Genomic DNA, 15,234 nt, shown 5'->3' on the forward strand with positions numbered 1-15,234 from the left:
TTTAATGCATTTTGGTCTAGCTGAAAATTATATTTTGAAGTTTATGTTGTAAATTATGAATTTAATGCATTTTGGTTAATTGTGTTGTTTTTGGTGGATTAATTTGATTGTTAAAATTGAGTGGTTTAAATTAATTTGGGAAGTTAAATTCTGGATTTGGCGCCATAATTGCAAATTATAAATTCTCGTTTGACGCGGTTTAAGAGTGCTTTTTTGCCGCGGTTAGGGGGTATTTAACACGGTTTAAAACCATGGCTAAAAATGATTTTATGGAAATCAGAGTGGAACATTTGACGCGGTTTTTGAAGCATTTGACGCGGTTTCTAGAACCGCGTCTAAAAATAAGAATAGCTTTTTGAGGCTCTATTTTTTGATGTGGTTAAAAACCGCGGCTAAAGCTCTTTTTCACCCCGTCTAAAACTAGTTTTTCTATTAGTGTAAGCCAAACTCTGAAGTCAGCGTGGGCCCGATTAAGACAACATAGTCTGGCCAGAGTGGGACATCGAGCCTCTCCAGATTTGAAGAGTGCAGTAGCCTAAATATAAGAAAGTCGTCGTTTAAAAAAAATATAATAATGTATGTACACTGTGTTTGATAGTCAAGGTCACGCATAACTTTAGTTGGAAGTGTGTTTGATAGTCAAGGTCACGCCACGCTTAGTCTCTTAGTTGGAACTTGGAAGTATAATTATTTAATATACAAAATTCGAAGAGTGTCATCAATATATTTAAATGGGAAGACGTGAAGGGTTGGTTGAGAAACATATGTTTATATATGTGAAACAACATGACATGACATGCATTATCATTTTCAGACATTTCTTCTTTCAATGAACTTACTATTTTATGTGTTTTCTTCCATATATGGTTCTCCTACCATGACAACAAACGATAGAAGGTGATTCCGCCGGCTGAAGAATGTATGTAGAATGCAAGCAAACAATATTAAACAACCCAATGACATGAATCGATATTGAAGAACAATCCATGTGATAATATTAAAAAACTAATTTTGTATGATAATATTGAAAACACAAATGCATAGAAAGTAGTAACACCATGTGTAGTGGTAGAGGGGGAAAGCGCCCTCCATCACCCTCCTCATTGGCTGGAATCTTTTTTGACCAAAGTCAACCTCATTTCAGCGTTTTCTACAAAACGTCCAAAAAACACCCCCCCCCCCAACCTAGTGACCCAGGGGCGATATACCCGACGCTATGGGGCTTTTTCACCCTCCACAGTGCCCCCATTACGTTTGGTCTAAGTGCAACTTACAAGCACTCATGGTGACGCATATCTATAAAGTGTGTCATCAACACCTATCATTATGCCAATCACCCAAAGCACACTTATTGTAGACCCAACTCAACAGGATCAAGGCTGATTTAACGGGTATTCCACAAGAAGTTGATGAACTGGGTCGTCAGGAGCACTCATAGACGACCAAAGATACACATGTCAATTCAGAGCCATCATTGTTATTTAAAGGACAATTGAATGAACATGGAGGCAGGAATTTACAAGAACTTCTATCATGCATGTTAGTTCATTGTTTCCAGTTAATAAATTATCCAGCCTTTGCTAGCTTGGTCTTGGCACATCGAGTGGTGAATTACAACAAACTGTTCTAATGTAAGGTGGTTCGACTATAACCAAAGATTGGATCAGCAACACTATTGTTAGTTTGGTCGTGAATCTATATCCCAGCAAGCTGTACGTAAATTATCCTACTCGTACTGCTTGATTTAAACATGTTTTACTAAAGCCATATTACAACAACACTATATACTTAGAAAGATGGAGGTGGTGAAATTGTTTAAAGAACAAAGCTAGCTGGAGTATTATCTAGAGCTAGCACACGTGGCAGTTGGATACAACTTAAGAAACACAAGCGTTAATAAACTCTAAATTTATACGAAAGCCAAATCTAGGCCTCAATGTACATATATATCTAACTTAATTAATCGTCTAGATCCTCTTAAGTCTTTCATATCCATAATGACTAAGTTCAACTTCTATCTCCAAGTTGTCTAGTAATTAAGCTTGTAGCTTATCCAAGTCTCTCATCCATAAATAACCTATAACATACTAAAAAATAAAAACTAATAATAACAAAAAACAAACAAACTAACAACAAACCAGCTCTACAGCTAGTAAGTACGTAAAGTAAGCACATCAATAATATAGTTGAATGGATAAAAGGCCATGCACAAATGTAAGTATTAAAACCATATACCCTGAACAAAAGGATACCCCTTTTTATATATAGGCATATAGCTTGTTGGAATCGATATATAAGACCGGCCCGTCCTAGGATATTCATCTTAATTACCCAATGTCCAGATAAAACACAGTTTAGATATACATAATATTATATAGTTGTGGCTCTGAATAACCCTTACCGAAATTACTCTGTAGTAACTGAAGTGGGAACACATCCCGGTTAAAGTAGTGTTACGTATACCCACGTATGTGCTTGGCTAACAAACATGAGTTTATGACCAGGGCCATCTGGGGCATAGGACAGCGTGGACGACCGGCCGGGGCGCTTAATTTTTGGGGGCACATATGAAAAAAAGATGTATATTTAATGTTTTATCCTAATTATACAATAACTAGCTTGGTTTAGTGGCAAAGGGCTGGACTTTCAACCAAAAGGTTGAAGGTTCTAGCCTCACTTGAGACATTGTTATGCTATACAAAAAGTTTTCTACACAACCTAAATCATAACAAAGTAAACCCTTTTAAATATCTAATTGTTTAAACAAAACAAAAAACCATTTCCATAAGGCCTAAAATTTTTTTGCTCATATTAATTATTTCATTACTCATTAGGGTCTACGCGCCTTTTTATTTTGGCTCGGCCGAGACATATAAATTCTCAGAGACGACCTTGTTTATGATCATCCAAATTTTTAGTAAGTATGCACAATATAACTAAACAGTATTAAGTAAGATCGTTAGAGCATGTTAAGCCCGCAAAGTATAAAAAGGTCAAAAAAGGAAAAGTAAGTACTAAACTTACTTCAATGCCTAGCTAAGCATTGCCAAAGCATGCAATTAAAGTCAGCAAATGCAGGTCGATATATAATAATCACATTAGTATTGTGTATAACTGTTTAAGGTTAGTGTTATCCCACATGTAGTTGAGCTCTTATGAATTCGTAACCGTATGGTGACTAATGATAATCATTTGGGTTGCATGCTGTTGAATGCTTTAAATTTACTTGTATAAGCTTGGGAAAGACCAAATTGGTATGTGTTCTCGTAATCATACTCTAGCACCTTGATTTCAAAAGCTTTCACCATTTTGATGAGTTGATGCTCTCAACACCTTCTTCAATTGCGCATGACGAAATTGCCATCTATCGTGTTTAAGGCGAGGGGAAGAAACAAAAAAATAAATATTGGCAATTACTCTTTAAGAGATATCTTAATTATGTCGTATGAAGGTACCCTTTATAGGATTTATTCTAGTATTTGTTATCAAAATGACAACTAACAAATTAAATAAACAAGGCAATAGAAAACTAATGTGACAACCAGTAAATTGCATTCCAATTATATTCTCACATACGAAAATTAAAATAAAATACATGGAAAAAACGTTTCTTTTTTGAAAAAAGGAGAGACTTATTACCCTTTCCTCACGAGTGTACCATACTTCTATACCAATTCGTATAATCGTATATGATTTTATTAATTAGGTTATTTGCGTCATTTTTTATTCTCGTAAAAAAGAAATCACCAAATGGTCTAGTGTTGGAAGAAACATCATTGAGTTTCAGCACGTATCGGATTAAAAGAACTTAGAGCATCTCCATCCATTGGTTTTTGTTGACATGGCATGGCGTTTAAATTGGTTTATGGATGGAGACAAGCGTTTGTGTTATGTTTGGTTTGCATTCTCAAACGTTTGGGAAATGGGTTTGTATTGGTCTCACCACAACCACTACATACAAATCATATATACACATATATATACATATTTATTATATTTTAATGAGGTTTAGATTGGTTTATAGATGAAGGAAAAGTGGAGTTTTTTGTTAAAAAGTTTAGAATATGATGTGACGATGAGGTGGACGTTTGAATTGATTTATGGGTGGGGATGCTATTATGACTAGCAAAATAAAATCAACACCAACTCCTTCCAAATATAAAAAGGCTTTTTAAGTTACATCAAGAATATATTCTAGATGAAGCGCTTATTCATCAACTTTTGGCACCATAGTAATATCCAATGATCACATTCAGCACTAATTTAACTTTAAACGTTTATACTTTGTAGTGGCATGACCACAACTCTTCTTCAAAGGAGGTCCACATAGCCCTTCATTCCCCTCAAAGGACAGCTCATTAAATGCTTGATCAAACCGTGGAATCCTTCCAGACAAATGATTATAAGAGACATTTAGAAATGAAAGCATAGTAAGATTTGTAAGCTCCTCAGGGATGCTCCCACTTAACTTGTTAACCGAAAGATCCAACGATCGCAAGTCTTTAAAGTGTCCAATCAACGGTATTGGACCGGTAAGTGCATTGCCTGATAAGTTAAGATCAATCATGGAACTCGCATTCCTTATAGACTCGGGAATCCCTCCGACCAGCTTGTTGTTGGCGATCGAAAAGAATAAGGTTGAGGTGAGGACATTGCCAAAGTTAACAGGAATACTAGATTTGAAGTTGTTGTTTGAGTAATCCAGGTGATAAACCCTTCATGGAGGGACCGGGATATCGCCTTCGAGTTGGTTAGAATTTAGATCAAGAACATCAAGTAGAAAAGGAAAAGTGTAGGGTTTTTGGAGACTTGTAAACTTATTATGTGACATGTTCAGAAACCGAAGATACCCGTTGCCAAGTTCCCATATCCAATTAGGTATTTCACCACTTAGTTGATTATCTGAAAGATCCAACATCAACAGCTTTGCTTGGTTCTTCAAATCAGGAATCTTATCCAGCTTGCATGAAGCTAGCATGACTGAATTTAGTTTAGAGAGTAATGAAAAGTTTGGACTTACAATGACCTCAAGATTATTATAGGAAAGGTCAAGAGCATAAAGCTCAGTCATCTTTCCAAACTTGTCTAGCTCCACCCTGCCACTAAATTTATTAGCAGAAAGTTTTAGAGTCGAAAGGGCTGCGAGTTTGAAGACGAAACCAGGTACTGGTCCTTCGAATCCGTTGTTACTGAGATCAAGATTGCGCAGTCTCGGTGGATAAGACAAAACGTCTATAACATGACCAGATAACTTGTTGTAAGATAGATCTAAATCGTCAAGTGATGGCAAGGTTAACAAAGACTTGGGTATGTTTCCGGTTAAGGAGTTGTAACCCATATTAAGATACTCAAGACTAGCGAACCCTTCCCAGTGGGAAGGAATCCGACCGCGTATGCTTTCGTGACTAAGAACAAGTTGTGTGACATGACCAGCTTTGTCACAAGTGACACCATCCCAGTCACAACATTGGACACTTTGGTTCCATCCAACCAGTTTGGTTGAGAGTGAAGGGTCAAAGGTAAGGTTGTTTTTCAACTCTAGTAGCAAGGCTTTCTGGTCATCTAGACATGGGGTTGATCCTGTTATCCCATAAAAGAATGATAGCAAAAGAATTAGGCCGGAGGAGGATGTGATTTTTGAACTCATTTAATTGGATTAAATGTATGATTAAACTAGGGAATTCTTTCTACCTTATATACATAGAGAGACAGAAAAACCATGTTGGTGCAGTTTTTTATTTATTAAAGTAAAATTGGTTTGTTCATGTGAACACATGAGGTCCAACTTTGACTCTATTGCATATTATCTAGACACCGACCATTCATTTATAATTTATTTATATTTTAGTATTTCGTTATATTTTAATATTTTATCATGTTTTTAAATTAAAATATTCAAATCTACACGTTTTAGGAATTTGATCTCATAATCAATATTTAATAGGAGCACCAAGAGAAAACAAGAGTTGCGGCAAATTTTTGAGTATCTTGGGTTTGTAAAAGTTGACCACTTCTAAACGTGTTTTAAATTTAACTTTTATTTTAAAATATTTATATAAGAGAAACTGCACATTCAAATGCACGATCTGCAACATCTTATTAGTGGTCAAAGTGTCACCTTAGCACTTCAAATTTGTGTAGTGTGTCTCGTGAATGTGATAATGGTTTCGAACCCCACATCCCACATACATAAAATTAGGGATGAGCAAAAATCAGTATGGTACCGATTGATACCAGTACTGAACCGGTACCGGTATCGAAATCGGTACCGATTTGGTACCGTCTGTACCGAATCGGTACCAAAGTTTTGAGTTTTCGAGACCGTTAACGTAATTCCCAAATTGAGAGATTCTTTTTTTTTTTTCCAAAAACTAGGGTTTAAGTCGACTCCTCTTCTTGCGGTCTTCCATGTCTACTTTCTCCTCTCCAGTGAGAATTAATGTTCACAACGAATACATGTCTTCATCTCTGGTTGTTTGTTTCTTGAGATTAGATGTATTATTGTTAGGCATATATGCACCAACAATACATATAAAAGGTCGTTCAATAACTTACCAAAATCATGTCTAAGTAGAGAATTCAAAGAACTACGTAATTAAGCATGCATGTGTGTACTGTAAGAGTGTTAGAGCAATCTAATTGCATAATTCACTGTTTTCTCTCTTATTATATTTTTTTTATATGTATGTGTTTCTTATGATTTACGTTTGTGTACAATCCCAAACCCGACAGCCATACACTGACGTTGGATTTACTCATAAACACAATGTTAAATATCAAAGTTAATTAAAACTTTTCACGTAAGACTTAAACATAGCCATATATTACATAACATCTAAGTCTTGTCTTAAACAATATTCAACTTGTCTTTAAAAAATCAAACATAACATAAAACAACATAATTTCTCCTTCTCTTCAGAGGCGAGCTTATTTTCTCTTCTGCCATGTGTGTTCCTCAAGCCAGCTGCTTTATCTTCTTTGTCTGTGTGCATACTAAAAGTAGTTACACTGAATGAGTTCTAGTTTAACAGGTAACATACCACACATTCACACACTTACACATATGTATTCGGAGATACACGCTACATACCACCTGCTAACTTTCTTTCATACATACGCACACACACATACTTTCATACTTTCTTTTCTTTACTTATCTTAATTAATACATGCATAACCATTCATACATATTTTAAAGAGTCTTTCGCCCTATAAGCTTCACATAAATTATAAGGGTTTTTAACCCTTTAACAATCGCAGATATTATTAAGGTCTGCAACCCTTTAATCATACGACCATACAACCGTACATGCATTTCATATATATATATATATATATATATTGTAGAAAATGAGTGTTGGGTAGGAATGGTTGGAAATAATCTCAACCATTTATTAGTAGATCCAAATGATGGGATATTTTCAACCAATACAAAATATTTTCTAAATTACTAGTATTAGTGCCCGCGCGTTGCGGCGGGGCACATTAAAGGCATTTGATGTATTACCAGCACAATCTAAATTGCAATCCAACTTTCCCAATAAAATACAAAGCAAAAAAAAAGTACCACCACCAAGTCAAACTGTAGCAATCAAATAGATGTCTATCATAGACTCCTTTTAAAGGGTTTTTTGAAACCTTAGTTTAAGACGGTTTCATAGACTCCTGTTGGATTTTGACACCTAGCGTGCCAACACATGGTTTTCCCATTTGCAATATCAAGTTTCTGATGGATGTTTTATCAACAATAGGTGAAATGGTTAAAAAAAATATGGGGAGAAAGGTCGTTGGTCAAACAGATTAAAAGTTGATGTTACAAAACTCAAAAGTTAATAGGGAAAAGTGTTTCAGGGGCAATCTGAACCGGCCCGTTTTGACCCAAGCAAAAACTCCTACATTTGGTTGATCGGCTGTTTGGAATGTTCGAGAAATTTGAAAGAATCATTTGTTTCACGCCTACTGAGAATGAAAATCAAAAAATGGGTGTGTTAGCTATTATTTTCACTTTTGAAATTTAACATAATTTGCATATTAAAATAGGGTAGCATGTTTGCGGCTTGTTTATTAATTTATGAACTCGCTGCTTCTTTGAGACCACCACCATGCTCCTGATCATCAAAAAGAAAAACATGGTTCAGGCCCAAGGAATAAGAATATACTTGCAAAAATTGAATTGATATATTATATAAAGTATGGAGTTATTTGAGTATGGATACCAAATACGAGTCTTTCCCAAAAAATATTGTCGGTTTTACTTGAGGTTAGATATTGTCAATTCCCACAAAATATTGTCAGTTCCATCAACACTAGTTTGCATACAGTTCTTTTACGTTCGTTTAAATATTCATTTAGAATTTTTTACTACTAATATTAATTTAAAACCAATTTGAATTCCAACTAACCGGTTTCCTTCCATACAACCAAACCCCGCTAGTAATATAATAGCAACATACCAGATTTCGTTTCAGTTTGTTTGGTTTTTGGATTTAGGCGTTTTGTTTCGTTTCTGTCCAATTTCAGTTTGTTCTTTTTTTGGGTTGTGTTTGCTTTCAGTCTTTTAGTTTTGTTTCAAGTTTGGTTTCAGTTCGTTTGCGGTTTCAGTTTATTTAGCTTTTGGTTTCAGTTCGTTTTTGGTTTTTTAGTTTCGTTTCAATTTGAGTTCAGTTTATTCGGGGGTTGGTTTCAGTTTCGGTATTATTTTGGTTCGGGTGTCTATTATTTTTGTTTTTTGCTTCGTTGAAGCTTCATTTGTTTTTAGATTTTGGTTTCAGTTTCGGTTTCAGTTTATTCAGCTTTTGGTTTCAGTTCGTTTTCAGTTTTTTAGTTTCGTTTCAGTTTGAGTTCAGTTTATTTGGTCTTTGGTTTCAGTTTGGGTATTATTTTGCTTCGGGTTTCTATTATTTTGGGTTTTTGCTTCGTTGCGGCTGCATTTGCATAAAACTGCTAAAAAAAGTAATGAGCATACATTTTAGAAAGGCAAAACAAATAAAGAACTAAATGAATGCGTTTGACAAGCTTAAAGCTGCAGCGGATGCAACCGCGTATGCTAAAATCAAGTTTCTTCTAGCAGGCCCGTTACCGGTGTTCAGGAGTTGAATAACAGTAATCACCATACGCGAATGACGTGGACTCATTGGATAGTGTGACATGGATTTGCCTAAGGGCGTTAAGTTCCCGTCATAATCAAGTGCTTCTAAAGATTTTAAACAAAGTTCAGCTTCATGTAAGGCTTTGGCTTCCGGCGGGGTCGGGAATGGGAATTTTGTAAATTAACAATTAGACAGTGACTTTTCAGATATAGCCATTGTTAAGGAAATTAACAATAGCCATTGTTAGATCCTGCACCACAAGATCACCATAATCTTGTGCTAAAAGTAAAAAAAAATGTTTTTATAATTAAAATAGTGAAAAATTATCTATTTCTGAAGAATTAAAAATAAAAAAGCAAAAGTACTTAAAAACTTATTTTTTAAATTTCAAAGCAAAAGATTGCCACGTCTGCGAATGGTACAAAAGAAAAAAGCCCGGTGGTCAGTTTTGTAATTTGCTTGGTCAATTTCCTTTAAAAGAATCTCAAATCTAGAATTATGATATAGAAATAATACCTCTTTGATACCCATGGATTTCATGAGAAGCACAACACCATCAACCGGCGTTTTCAATATTTCAGCAGTCGAAAACTCTTCAAATATGTTGTTAAACACAGCAGAAGAATAAAGACGATAACAATGACCTGGCCCAGTCCGGCCCGCTCTTCCAGCCCGTTGGGCTGCAGAACCTTTACTTATCCACTGCACTTCATACGTCTCCATCCCATTTGAAGAATTATAATTTTTAACCTTTTCTCGGCTCCTAACAACCACATATTTTATGCCTGGAATCGTTGGCGTTTCAGCAACGTTAGTTGCAACCACCAGTAACTGTTCCCCTTCCTTTATTTCTTCAAACAAGCGAAATTGTGCGGATGCAGGAAGCATGGCATATGAGGGTAAGACAGTCAATGCACCAGGTGACCCATCAGCAGTTGGCTGTTGGTTTGAATTGTTATCGGGCCTGAACGTGTATTAACAGTCCCTATAAATATGAACAAGATAATATCAATCATGACAACCACCCAAAAAATTAATAAAAAGAGAGCCTAATCAGTTGATAATGAAGCAATTTATCAAGGTACCAATAAATGAATGTGTATATATATGATCACAAATACACTATCAACACAATAATCTAAGATCTTTAATGCAAAAGCTTAGATTGGTAGAGTTGGGTTGACTTTCAATCTGTTTTAATTTGACATATAGCACAAAAACATAATTTGCGATAACTTCTGTATGTTATAAATATTTGAAACTTGAAATACCGAGTACCTTAGTAGCATCGGTGTTGCCAGGAATGATGATGAATGAAGCCGGCCATCCACCTCTACAATCTTTAGCTGATGACCCACTGTACGATTTGCTAAGCTAGATTTATGGAAAAAGTTATACATAACAAAAAATCATAGCCATCATGAGAGCTTCGATTCACAGATAACATAATAAAGAATATAGTTTACATATTAGATACCCCGTTTTTTGTAGTAACATTTTCACTCGATGGCAATGATGTGACAAACTGTCATGTTGGATCATGACAATACCATCTGCTAAAAAAACCCGATACTTGTATATCAAATAATCTAAAATATAAATATACAAATAATAAAGGAAATTGAGTGACAACGAAAACCTTAGGAATTAGATGCACAAGATCCTCTGATTGGATAATAAAAGCTCCAATTTACATCCTTATTATCAACATTTGAATTGCAGCTCCCTTTCTTTATCATCTTTACTCGTTTAAACATGGTTGATTCAGCATCTTTACTCCAACTTAATTGAAAATAGCATCTGCATAAGCTTGACTAACATCCTCTAGCTTGTTCATAAATATGTGGCATATATCCTTTCTTAAACCATTCATTTCTAACCACTTCAGCTGTTGTGATTCACTGTCACAGACATGATATTTGTATATCACTAAACAATGTACAGAAACATTTTTAAGGTTTAAAAGCCAGAAGAAGAAAACATACAGTCACGGGATTAGGATCCATAATCTGTTTAATTAGCTTTTAGCACTTGAGAACTGTGAAGGGCCACTATAATTAGCTTGAGGTCTACAATGAATGATGTTAGTATAATAAAAATATATTTAATTTGCCCCTAATATTGCATCATTTCGAAGCATATGCTTTGAGATGCTTGAAAAGTATCAACTATAGCTTGAGGCCCCTAACATCCATTGTTAACACTCCTCCCATATTAAAAAATAACATAATAAATATATATTGTTATAATAATTTAAATTATTCACCTTAGGCCTGAAACAACTTGAACACAATCCAATCTATGAAAACAAAATTAGTTGATTCCAGTCCAAATAACATAGTTCAGACTCACATTGCCTTGATTTCAGTTTTTAAAAGTAGATTGTGTGCAAATTCGATTCAAAACCTAATTGAAAGCTTACAATCAGAACAAGAGATGAAGAATTATAGTCTGCCAAAAACAGAATTAAACTTGAACACAATAAAAAGACAAACCTGGAGATGTAGATGATGATGAACAGGGTATGTCGATTGTCAGAATACTATATGTCAAGTGGGGATATGGTTAGCCGGATGAACCATGTTTGAGGCTGTGGCTGCTAGAAATAAGGCTGGAGCTAGGGTTTGGGGCCTGATTACAGATGAAACCGATGCCAGAATTAAATGGCGTCTTAATGGAGCGATTGAAGGGATAAAGGATGCTAACTGAAGGAGCAATGAAAGAAGTAACGTGGTCGGAGGATTGAATGTAACCGAAGGAGGAGTAGCATCAAGGTCGCCGGCGGTGAGTTGATATTTAATTTGACGGCATCTGAAGGTTATGTAATATAGATATGTAAACTAATAATTAAAGATGGAATATAATTATAGTCGCCATTTGCAATCATTTGCGTTCAATTGGGGGTCGGTTTCAACTCTTCAAGTGATTGCACCATAAATTCAATTGATTGCAGAATTAATTACACACGTTCAACGCAATTGAAGGGTGCCGGATAATTGATTACAACGCCGGAGCGAGGATACGATAATGGCCGGAGACTCATAAACATTTAATATTGGGGCGAGAGAGAAGGTAGGATATGAAAGTTTGGGTATATATTTTATAATTTAATATAGATATAGATAAACGGTTGAAAAGGGGTCAAATTGTAAAAGTGTGTTGGTTTTTAAAAGGAGGTTGTTTAAAACGTGGCTAGTCATTCGTCATCAACCCATAGTCATCGTCACTGGAATGTTTATTCGCTGGTATCACTCCACCTCATAGCAACACGATTGGAGATAAAAATAAGACAATTGAACATCATCGATGGGATTTGCACAACTAAGTGTGTCGTATTCGTTTCGATTTTTGGTGAAAAAAACCCCTAGTATTTTCGATGTGCCTAAAGTCCAGTTAATCGTTGGGTTTTCGATTTGTGATTGTGTGATTGAGTTGTATTTAATATGGTCGTTGTGTGTTTGTGTTATTAAATTGTGTGTTAGTGAGGTTAAGTTGGTGTTGAGTGGTGCATTTATGGGTGTGCGTATGCTTGCTAGAAGGGCGGTAGAGTAGTTCTGATGAATTTTTGGTGTTGTTATGGAAGCTAATTTTGTATGTATTATGGTGTGTGTTGTTATGTGTGTGTGGTTTGTGACCAGGTGGTGCTAAGAAAGTTTTAGTTTGGGGATGGTTCTGTTGTTGGTGGTGCTAAAATGGTTATTGTGTTGTTGTATGTTGCTATGGGTGTGTTCGTTTTGGGTGTGTTCGTTTGCGCCTATGCGTGATACTTGAGTTGTGTTGGTAATAAACATGGGCCATATGTATCTTAAGCAGTGTTGCTGTTAGTTGTTGGTGGGGTGTTGGGTTATGGGGGATTGGCTGTGCTGACTGTGCGGGTAGTAGTTATAGATGTTTGAGTGTTGGTTGGGTTTTTGTTTTGTTTTTGCCTTCTTTTTTGTTTGTGTGTGTAAGTATGTTGTAACGGACCTTGTGCCTAATTGATAGCATAAGAATCGACCAAAATTGTAACAGACCTTGTGCATGATTATAGGAATTGAAAAGATCAGATTTTACAATATTGTCCTTCCTGTTTTAATTATTAATTTTTATTTACATTATTTTGATTGGTTCTTATACTTCTCACCAAAATAACTCTTTGTATATGATCCTTTATTTATAACGTTTCTTAATTCATACAACATTCACATAGCATGCATTTACTAATTAAAGTAAGTATATTAATTTATCACTTACTAGTATGCATACAGCCCCAAAAACATTTAAAGAAAAAGGGGCTAGAAATTTACATGGATCCTATTTCGCTCGGAACTAATGGTAACACCTTTCTTTAAATCGGCACGATTAACTGCTTAAGAAGTACAGGTGTTAATTAATTAACTATTTTCTAACCAAGCCTTAATTACCATCCAAGTTAGAAAACCCAATCAACTTAGATATGGGAGTTAACTGGGTGAATCGCAATCGCATTCTTGGGAATAGCAATTGCATCCCTGGGGAATCACAATCGCATCTGACCCGGAATTGCAATTGTATTACTATTCAATGCGTTTTCAATCTTTGCGATTTGAGTTGGAGCTCATTTTTCCTGTTTCAGTCGTTTCTTTCAACAATTTCGTCATCTTTTATTTCCTTATGACCCGTTTCACTGTGATAATGATTTTCGGGTCATACCGACCCCATCTACCTATCTTTCTAGTGGTTCGAATGTTAACCTGTTAACCCGAATCACACCCTTTAACTCGTTTATAACAAAGCTTGTGTTTTTCCTACTTATTACGGTCAGATTTACCATCCTACCAATCCATATGGATATCCTACATCAAATACATAACCCTTTAACTAAAAACATACCTTAAACGAACTGGTTTTGGAATGGTTCTTGAACAACCGCCGAATCTTGGTATGTTTTCGTGTTTGCTTAGATGAGTCGGACACAAAATTAAGAAAGGGTGTGTGCGTATGTTTTGAGTGTGTGGAGCCAAGGATGGTGAATGGACAGATCTAGGGTTTATGGGGTTTAAGAAGCTTATATAGCTCAAGCTTATGCCATTTCTATTCCCTAGTCCATGCTTTTATCCATAAGCCTATCACTCAATTTTATTATTATTTAATATAATTAAATAATTAAAAAAAATATATTATTTTTAAAAGACGGATATTACAGTTTGTGCTCATACACGAACTAATGTTGATAAGGAACAAATTTCAAAGAATGAGAGAGAATGGTTTTTATTTAAATAGTTTTTAGATTATATCAATTTAAGAATTACATAAGTATTGTTAAGTATCCTATATGTTAAAGGACAGTGTTGGCGTCACTGTAGCAATCTATAGTAGCAGGGGCGTTTAGGGAATTCACAACAATAAACTAACCCGACTTGGAGTTGTCAACAATAAACATTCAATCTTGATTATGGGCCAATGGGCCTCCAGATTCTTTCAAATATGGACCCAAAATTTTAAAGAAACATCTTCTTATATCCTTTACTAGGTAAATAAATTTATTTAAATAATAACATAATGTAAAATACAAAAAATATTTTCAATAAATATAAAGATATATTATATGGTAGAATAAATTACACAATACACAATATGTAAATAAAAAGTTGTTACAAAATTCATAAATTTTAAAATATTTCTTTGTACACAATATTTGTAGTTTTATTTGGAACTTTATTTTATATATTAAAACTTAGCAGTTTCACATTGTTTTTGCTTTAAACTCAAAATAATCCAACACATAACTGACCATAAGCTAAAATAAATTGCCTAAAGGTTGAATTTAGTTTTTATAAATCGTCATTGCAAAACAAAAATAAAGTGAAATTTCATTCTTTGAAATTGATTATTTTATCTAAAGGTGTAGGATTTTTTTTACGAATAAAAGTATGTGTTCCAATATTAATTTTGGATATGATTTCGGCTTTTATAGCACGACTATCATATTGTATTTTCATATGTATTTTAGTTTCATTACATAGACCAATTTTCTAGTTTTTTTTTACTTTAAGTAACATCACTTCAATATCGACTTTAGGATTAATCTATGACTTGACAACCTTAGATCTGAGGCCATTTAAAACATCAGAAAACTAATATTTTCTTGTAACGTATTATTTTACTGAAAAATGGTAATATTCTC

At 34.7% G+C, this 15,234-nt stretch overlaps 1 protein-coding gene and 1 pseudogene across 1 annotated transcript; both read right to left on the reverse strand.

The window, feature by feature from the left end:
- Window positions 1-4,175: 4,175 nt before the first annotated feature.
- LOC143541465 (uncharacterized) lies at window positions 4,176-5,647 on the reverse strand (annotated as a pseudogene).
- Window positions 5,648-8,993: 3,346 nt separating this feature from the next.
- Window positions 8,994-11,095, reverse strand: LOC143541466 (ATP-dependent RNA helicase DEAH13-like). Its single transcript, XM_077034288.1, has 5 exons — window positions 11,075-11,095; window positions 10,368-10,463; window positions 10,222-10,280; window positions 9,601-10,053; window positions 8,994-9,264 (listed from the first exon to the last, which is right to left on the reverse strand). Exons 1-5 carry the CDS (start codon window positions 11,093-11,095, stop codon window positions 8,994-8,996), a joined length of 900 nt encoding a protein of 299 aa, XP_076890403.1.
- Window positions 11,096-15,234: the final 4,139 nt, after the last annotated feature.

This window comes from Bidens hawaiensis, unplaced genomic scaffold (assembly GCF_021521415.1).
Source record: "Bidens hawaiensis isolate Kalapana, Puna unplaced genomic scaffold, B.hawaiensis_p1.1 tig00012605_1, whole genome shotgun sequence".
Lineage (NCBI taxonomy): Eukaryota > Viridiplantae > Streptophyta > Magnoliopsida > Asterales > Asteraceae > Bidens > Bidens hawaiensis.